The 9,669-nt window shown below is 34.6% G+C and overlaps 1 protein-coding gene across 4 annotated transcripts in view; it reads right to left on the bottom strand.

The window, feature by feature from the left end:
• Positions 1-533: 533 nt before the first annotated feature.
• Positions 534-9,669, bottom strand: part of LOC106884153 (potassium voltage-gated channel subfamily H member 1) — a 430,860-nt gene continuing 421,724 nt past the window's right edge. For 3 of the 4 annotated variants that reach the window (XM_052973779.1, XM_052973780.1, XM_014935387.2), the window contains 2 exons: positions 6,874-7,070; positions 534-3,529 (listed from right to left, as the gene is read on the bottom strand). In XM_052973779.1, the coding sequence (XP_052829739.1) occupies positions 2,093-3,529; positions 6,874-7,070 (1,634 nt within the window). In that variant the 3' untranslated portion in view covers positions 534-2,092. The remainder of the gene's footprint in view (positions 3,530-6,873; positions 7,071-9,669) is intronic. The other variant, XM_014935388.2, reaches the window with a different exon arrangement.

Here is a 9,669-nt window from a genome sequence, read left to right as displayed (position 1 = left end):
ACTACTACTACTACTACTACTACTACTACTACTACTACTACTACTACTACTACTACTACTACTACTACTACTACTACTATCGTTGTTGTAGCAGTGAGTCACTAATGGCACCATATTACAGTTTTGAGACTGTGTAATTTTGGCAGCCCCATGAACATTGGTTGGGTTAGAAGTGAAGGGAATAAATATTTAAAATCAAATTTGTTTGGGGAAAATCAGAAATAGAATTGTAGTAGATTTGTACATAATTTGCAGCTAATCTTCATAAGTTAGTGCGTCTTAACAGTTATTCACTTCTAATCTAAATCTCAGGATTTCCATGGTTGCTTTTACACAAGGATTAAGGCAGCTCTCTTTAACCAACTACCGTCTGCTGAAATTTATATCATCGCCAAAGACACCGCCACCACCACCACCACCATTACTATCACCATTATATTCATCACCAGAGCCTTCCCCACCAGCACCACCACTACAACATCCTCCTCCTCCTCCTCTTCCTCCTCCCATCTCCTCTTCCACCCCTATCTCCTCCTCTTTCCCTCTCTCCTCTTCCTCCCCTCCTCCCCTCCTCCTCCTCTTTATCATCATCATCAACACCGAGAGCAGCAGCAGTAGTAGTATTTGTATTAATTATGGTTGTCATCATTATAATTGCAACACCATTCAATTGTAACCATCTTCAGAAATCAGGAAAAATCGCTGCTAAAATGTCATTAATATCACAGAACCGAGGAGAGAGTGGGAGTAATTACCTGGTGTCTGGTTTACAGGAGAAATGTTTCTACATTGTATAATTACCAGTGAATAAAATTAAACTATTTACAATTTAATATATATTTCTATTTTCTTGTCACAAAGGCTCTTCATTTTTACGGAAATGAGAAATGAAATTTTTACAACTTTCCTAAGGTCATAAATGGTGGAGGCGAAGTTTCAGTTTGGAACCAAAGTCACGTGACTATGACAAGCTGAGCTCAGTGAAATTTCACCTCTTGTTCTACGACACTTGCCTGGTCGAAGTTTAATTGATTGATTAAACTTTTTGTGTAATCTTTCAATGTAATTTTTAAATAACATAATTCTACTTTTTTAAAAAGAGTTCATACTTGTTGTTCATTATAAGCGGTAGTATAAGCTGCTCAGATTTCCTCTATCGGCTAAATTTGCAAAAAATGTATTAAAGAGGTCAGAATGTCTATAATTAAGCATTATATATATATATATATATATATAGTAGAATTGTTGAGATTTGTATAAGATTGCAACTGCAGGAAGGCACTACACAGAATCAAACATTACGTGTTGATGTTAGCAACATTATCACACATAGTGAAGGAAACAATCACCTTAGCAATCTAATAGTCGATGGTAGATAGTTATGATGTATTGCACGTTTGTTGTTGGAGTGGCAATGTTACACCAAAAAGAAGGTTTAGAATTTCAAATAAAGGCAATAAATTGCAGTTGAAATATTAATAAATGTGATTTTAAAGTTTTAAAATATTTTATGTAGATAGTTTGTATTAAAGTTGTTTGGAATGTGTATGAAAAAAATACCACGAGCTGTACGTTCGTTAGAATCCTATCAAATCGGTTACAAATGATCAATTACATATATCGTTTGAATTAATCAAATTTATAGATAAATATGTAAGGCATAAAGTCCTAAATTTTAAAATCCGTTGCCTACAAAGATTAAACTTCAATAATTATGATGAATAAAAATGCATTTTAGTAGTTTCAATAAAAAATATTTAAAATAACGTCGTTAACCAAACGATCATCTACAGTTCCTTTAAGATTTGGTTATATCTGTGTAAATAGTATTCTAACCGTATTTCAGTCTTTCTTCAATTGAACACTTCCAAGGAATTCTTTGTGATGCTATCAGATGGAATGCATGAAACCATACTTCTCAAAATTTGTTTCTCCTGACTTTAGAATATCATTTATTCAAATGATATCAGGAATGTTTTCTCTTCCAATAGCTCGTTATGTTTCTCTTTAACTTTGTATTTCAACACAATTTTGCTTTCATTCATCCTATATGGATTACAATCAAACAGGTTTGCAAATGTAACTGAAACATTTACATTATATCTAAATCTTTATCTTTGAAAGGAATATTTTCATCGTCTTCAACTTTCCTTCCACCGAAATTTGTTTCTTTTACTTTGTCCTCCTTTCCTTTCTCATTTTTTGCTTTATTTTTCTTACTATTTTCATTCGAGAAACTTTTCCATGACGTATTAGAAGATTTGCTGGATCTTCGGCTTGTTGGTGTATCTGGCTTTGCCTGGACAGCATTATCTGATGTGTTTGAATCTAGACTTTCATCTCGCACTGGTTGAGCCATTGGCACTACGGGTTGATGCTGCATAGGAGAAACTTCTATATTGAGAAACTGTTCCCCTGTTACAGAAGAACCTTTGCTTACTGTATGCATACTCTCTAATGAATTCCAATTTGGAGATGAAGAAAGATAATTTTTTGGTGACGTAACTTCTGTATTTGTGGCAGTTGTGTTTGGAGAATTGTATTTTGAACATGGGAAACTAGATAATCTTGAAGAACATGGAGATGAAGACGGAGTAAAAAGTCGTAGAATTTCGCCAATTTGCTCATCTATCCGACTGATTCTAGTATTAATGCTTTTGAATTCTTCTTTTTGCTCAAGACGAATATCTTCCAGAAAGTTCATTACTTGTTGATCAGCATTTCCAATATTAAAAAATCTTTCTTTAGCGCTGGTTTCTGTTGGTCGTCCAAGCGACAAACCTCGTTCATTTGAATTCCAACGAACGCTCCATCCAGCACCAAGTGTATTTTCTGCAACGGTACTATCTGTCTTTTCATTCTCACTTACCAATTTAGTCGACAAAACATTAGCTGATAAGTGATTTGGTGGCTCTTCAGATATTTGATCAAGCTTTACATTGCTTTTGAGTATGCCACTATCTGTGGAGTCACTCTTCTGTAGATTTGATTTCAATTCGTCTTCAGGGTCTTCGACGATAGTATCCTGTTGCTTTGCTATTATTCGGCCCCATTTCGAAAGTTGCTTCACAGATGATCGGCTTGTAATGTCAGGTATTTTAGGTTCCTCACACTGTATATTATGCTCAACATTACTTCCGGTCGTTTTATAATAATCTGGCTTCCCATGATCAGATGATCTCGCAATATCTGAAGACCTACCATTCTCCTTCCCTAAAAACTTATTCCATTTAGAAGCTCCTCCTCCTCCTCCGCCTAGTTTAGGCACATTACTTGTTTGAGGCGGACTCTCAGACACATTAATCACACGGGCTTCGCTACCAGGCCCATCAACCTCACTATGGTTGTTATTTGTTTGCGCATCCAACTCGGCGTCCGTTTGTATAGCACGAGCATCGCTAATTTTCCGGAACCGAGAAATTAATTTTCGCACCGGGTGATCACTCGATAAATCCAAAGGTGGGTCATTTTTTCTTTTCTCTGCTAATTCACGCTCTTTCTTTACATCCGCTACCTTACGGAATACCAACTATATAAAAGAAGAAAGATAAAAATGTGATTAGAGATTAGTTATCATAAGAAAAATTGTTGATATAATATAATAACAGTACCTGCATTTTCGTCCTCCTTCTTTTGTCATCATGTATATTCAGTCACAATACACACACACACACACACACACACACAGACACACACACAGACACACAGACACACACACACAGACAGACAGACAGACACACACACACACACACACACACACACACACACGCACACACACACACAAATATAATTAAAGGATAAAATCATTAAAATTAATGAATTTTATCAGAGGCCAGCATATAAAAAAACCCTTTAAGTAAAATACATACATTGAGATATATAATTTTATAGGATTCAATTATACTTAAAGGTACGGAAGCTACCATGCTTATATGCTGAAAATAGACGTCAAATACGTCTGCAGATCTTCACTTCACATATACACAGGTTGAAAGCGGGAAAGTTGTATATGTGAAGTGAAGATCTGCAGACGTATTTGAAGTTTACTTTCAGCATATAGGCATAGAATATATCTTCCCCCAAAAGGTATAATGATCGCCTAAATGGAGTGAGCTCATTTTGAACCTTGAAGAAGTCCAACCATAAAATAATATGAATGTAGCAATTTCTTTGACACTAAACAACATGCTTTGGAGATTCCCATCAGCTTATTGGTTTGACAGAAACATATATGTAGGGCCTTCTTACGTTTTTTTTCTTAACTTTTTTGAGCTTTCACCTTCCAATTTATTTGTAATGATTTTTACAACATGCAAATAAATCAGTAATTACATCCATTTATTCTCCATTTTCTTCTCCACATATATAATTTCAATAATCCTAAAATATACAAATGACTTTACCATTATATGATACGGAGTGAACCAGTGAAGTGCCTTGGATTATATAATCCCTAATGAGGACTTAACTTCTTCGAATTAACTGTCTGTCTGTCTGTATATATATATATATAGAGAGAGAGACCCCCCCCACACAAATAGATACAAAACAAATGTAGATACATGTATTTAAATTGCATGGCTGGGTGTCTACTCTACATGCTGCATGAGTTTTTTTCGCAGAGGGTAGTATGACCAGGAAATTTGACGCTTGATTGTGCACCACAACAGATCACTTTATCGAATTAAATGTTGATAACGGCTGTGAATTGAAGAAATTCAATAAGGAATACAAATACATAATCAAACCTTCAACATATTCAACCCATTACGTTTTTACATTCATTTGTATAGTTTCATTCATTTGTATAAGATAATACACAGCAACATCTAGAGATCTATTCTAAAATAATTTGCAGTCCTTTCTTCTTTCCTTACTATATTCCCCATCATCTTCCTTACAACCAACATATAAGTACTGACAAGGAGTGCATTATAAATGGAAGTATATATCATATATGGGAATTTTGCAATGTTGTGCCACACGCTGTAGAGTACAATGTAGATAACAGTGGTGCGCTGTATAAATAGACATGGCTACAAATTTTGGCACTAGGTAAGCAATTTTAAAGAGAGGGGCCAGTCGATTACGTCGCGGTACTCAACTTGTACTTATTTTATCGACCTGAAAATGATGGAAGGCAAAGTTGACCTCAGCGAAAATTGAACTGCTATGTATTTTGTTCGAGCCAGCAAAATCACTGCACGCAGTGATTTTGCTGGCTCGATGTAATTTTTTTATTTCTAACAGACATGTATGTATGTATGTATGTATGTATGTATGTATGTATGTATGTATGTATGTATGTATGTATGCATGTATGCATGTATGTATGTATGTATGTATGTATGTATGTATGTATGTATGCTTGTATGTATGTATGTATGTATGTATGTATGCATGTATGTATGTATGTACGTACGTATGTATGTATGTAGGTATGAATATGCGTGTGTGTATGTGCGTGTTATAATCCCTTGTATTGGCTGTATATGGTGCTCTTCGTTGTAGTATCCCTACAATAATTGCGTTTCGAACACTTGTTTCCAAAGTGTGCAGAGTGACTTGTGTATCACGGAGTATATCTAGCTCCATTGTTAATACTTTATTTACTTCTGTATAAGTTGTACTATTTTACTCTTGATTTTAATTGAAAAAAAAAATCAAAAACAAACAAGAACAAACTGGGTTGGAACTTAAACACGGGGGCAAAACTAAAACTGTGAACAGAAAACATTTTGTACCAAGGTTTAACACTAAATTAGTGGTGCGGCTCATGCATGAACAAATACGGTACTTTGAACGTCTGCACTGAATTGTATAAATGTAGTACAAGACAGCATGGTGTAGAATTGTATAAACCGTATGATAAACAATTCATTGTGAACATTATTGAAAAAGTTGCCCGATACCCGATGGTATCACAAAGTGTATCATATACAACCAAGAAATTGCATATAATACTCGTAAAAGAAAGAATTATATATGATTTTGAGAAGGGATTACTTAAAAAGAAAAGAAAGAAAAGGTGGTGGTCGGGTGGAATCCAAAACACTTGAGAAGGTACATAAATTTCTTGCTGCAAAACAACACTTACTTTTTTTTCTTCAGCATTAACAAAAACGTGGGAGTAGCATTTCTATAAAGTAAAGTTTAAAAACTACGGATCTAACGAACGGATGGCGCCGAAGAAAGGAAAATAACTAAAAATTAAGGCATGTCTTTATAATCATTCAAATTATTTGTCAATGAATGCGCTACTAATCCTTCATGACTGGTAGACAGAAGAACTGGGGTGTGTGCGTTATTTTTTAATCTTTTAATCTTGTTTTACTCATTACACTGCGACCATGCTGGGGCACCACCTTGAAGAATTTTAGTTGAACGAATTGAACTTAGTACTTATTATTTTTAAGCCTAGTACTTATTCTATCGGCCTCTTTTGCCGAGCCGTTAAGTTATAGGGAAGTAAATACACCAACACCGGTTGTCAAATGGTAGTTGGAGACAAACACAGGCACAAAGACACAGACATACTCACATCTCTCTCCCCCTCTCTTTCTCTATCTATATATCTATATCCGATGGGCTTCTTTCAGTTTTTGTCTACCAAATCCACTCACAAGGCTTTGGTCGTCTCAAGGCTATAGTAGAAGATACTTGCCCAAGGTACCACGCATTGAAACCGAACCGGAAACCATGTGGTTTCACCTGAATTGCGAATAAGCATTCATCATTACTATACCATAACCCGTTAATTATAATTACCTCCCTTCATATCCTACTCCATATGTAAACGAACCGTCAGTTAATTAGACCAACTGCAGCTCATATCTCTACATAAACAGATGTGAATTAAAGAAAGATACGTACTCTGTGTCTCAGGTTGTATGTCAACGTCAGGTTCCGCTCAAAAGAATGAGAAAATGAATGATAGAATTTCAAAACACTTAACAAGTTGTCTCGTTTTATAACATGAAGATCACAGTATGTAAGTGCTTTTACATTAGCAGCAGATTGTCCAACTGTTGATTCCTTCCAAAAGTTGTCTCCAAAGACATCACCTTTACCTGAAAAGAAATAAAATAAAACATAATATTGGTTTTAAACTTTGGCAGAAGGCCAGAAATTTCAGGGGCGAGATTAAGTCAATTACATCGACATTAGTCCTTGGCCGGTACTTATTTCTTCGATCCCGAAAGGATGAAAGGCAAAGCCGTCCTAGGCGGAATTCGAACTCAGAAAGTAAGGACGGACGAAAAACCGCTAAGCATTTCGCCCGGCACCGTAACGATTCTGCCAGCTTACCACCTTAAAAAGAAATAAAATATAATATTAATGCTCGATTCAGTGTGTTGACATATGCGGCCATTCACACGTACTTACGCGTACACAAACAACCTGGATCGTTAGCTTACATGTTGATGAAGTTCTTTCTGCCCTCCATTCTAGAAATTCTAGCGTACCCCGAGTTTTGGTTTGATCTTCCATTCTCCTCTTATACATCAAGGACTTACGTACCACAACACTACCCTTTATTTCCTTCTTTCCTCCCTAATATACACCGATTTTTCATTATCCGTTTGCAACCTGGATATTACACGCTAATCGTACACTGACAACGAGAAGAGAAAACTTGAAGATACCGTCCAATGAGCAGAAGTCTCTTTCAACAACAAGAAAACATAAACGCTTCTTCTATCAACAAATTTTGATTGCACTCCTACCTTAATCATGTGCATCACTCAGCTAGAGCCCTCAAAATCGCTCTAATTTTTGGGTCTTACTATCACCGAGAATCTGTTCTGACGAAAGCACATCCCTAACATAGCTGTTATTATTAAGGGCCAGAAGATACTTCATGCCCTACAATAAGTCGAGGTGACGACCACAATGGATTGTTCTCACATCTAAGACGGCATTCGGTTAAAGTATCATAAATTTTCTAATTACGTTTAATGCAAATGTGTAAGGAAAGTAAATGAAAGTATTTTTAGTATCAGTCTAAGGTAGGCGAGTGAATACAAATTATTTATTATTTTGTGTTTCCTCAATTCTCTTTAGTAACTAACACAGAACTGGGACCCGATTTGTTTGATAGAATGTAATAACGTCCGTGTCATGTAAAATAACACGCAACAAACAAATGTTATAAAGGAAAATGAAAAGTCTTGCAGACAAAGCGTTACGGTTTCCATGTGTCAATTTTTAATGCGGGTCCGATTCCTGGTTGAGGTTAAACCAATTTACTTACTCTTCTAAAGCCATTGGGAAAGGCTTGAGCGTCACAGTTCCCATTTATACCTTTCTATAAATCTTTGGGATTTTGTGTCTAGTCTAACAAAAACAAATCAATAATAAAATTGAAGGGTAGCGAGTCGATATCAGATCGTCGTATTCAATTTTCGACGTTTAATTTTCCATCCTCGACTTTGGTTTTTCAAGCTTCCAAGATTGGCGAAAATAAATGGGAAATTAAATTTTCTTTTAAAAATGCAAAAAGAAAAAGAACCCCGAAAATCCATAATAAAAAAAAATTCCTGATATAGCCTACCACAATAGTCTGTAGATAATATGTTATCATTTATAGCATGTATCTCAAATTTGGGGCATAAATTGAGTTAAGACAGTGCATTGCACGACAGCTACCATTGTCAATGTTGTACTACAATCCGATATATTAGTTTTTAAAATATATTGGTATACAATTAAAAATAATTATCTTAAAGTAATAAAGAGTTACATTATTGCGTTTTCCTCAATAAATTATGCAGGGTGGGAAACATTGAGTTCCAATGCCATATATTAGACGCATCCCTAATTCTTGAGAAAAAAATGTGTTTAATAAGTTGGGTTTTACAATACACAAAGAGAATAATAAATTTCCTTCAAGTTTGAATAACAACAATACCACTATTGAAGAAAACAAATTGAGAAATGAAAATACCGAGAGTTAACTAACATTAATATTACCAAAATAATAATCATAGAATTTAAAACAAATTTTATCGAATCCGGTAGTATGAAATTTAAACATTCAAAACGTTTAAACATTCAAAACGTTTAAACATTCAAATGTATTTAAATGAAATTATGAATAAAGTATTAATGAAAGCCAATAAATACAGAAACCTTGTTCAAAAAACGAGGATATTTTGTTGTGTTACATTTGCTGGTTGATTACATGGATGATATTAAGAAAGGGACTTGAATAGAACTATACAGATACCGAGAAAAAAATCGTCTAGATGAAACACACAAAAGAGGAAAACTATCAACCATTCTGTTGTTACGTGTAGAGAACTCTATTATTAAAAAAAGCTCACTTCAATATTTATTTTATTTTTTCCTGCTCTTCATTTGGCAAAATACTAGCATAATTAATTCCTTTAAAAAAATTATGGTTTATTCAAAATTAAAGAATATCAACTCTTACCACATGTTTTTATAGAGACCCTACATTTTATGCCAAAGAAAATTGATTTGATACGGTTCCAAACTTAAAACTGATTAGTAACAGATTTAATTTAGGGAATGTAAGTTGATAACAAACATTGAGCTACTTACAAACCGAATGAGTAACTGTTGTAGATCCACTTTCTCTTAAAAGTAGACAAATATAAATACATACATACATACATACATATACGTATTATATATATATATATA

This window comes from Octopus bimaculoides, chromosome 16 (genome assembly GCF_001194135.2).
Source record: "Octopus bimaculoides isolate UCB-OBI-ISO-001 chromosome 16, ASM119413v2, whole genome shotgun sequence".
In the NCBI taxonomy this organism is placed as follows: domain Eukaryota; kingdom Metazoa; phylum Mollusca; class Cephalopoda; order Octopoda; family Octopodidae; genus Octopus; species Octopus bimaculoides.
The sequence above is the reverse complement of the archived record's forward strand: the minus strand, read 5'-3'. Positions and strand labels throughout refer to the sequence as shown.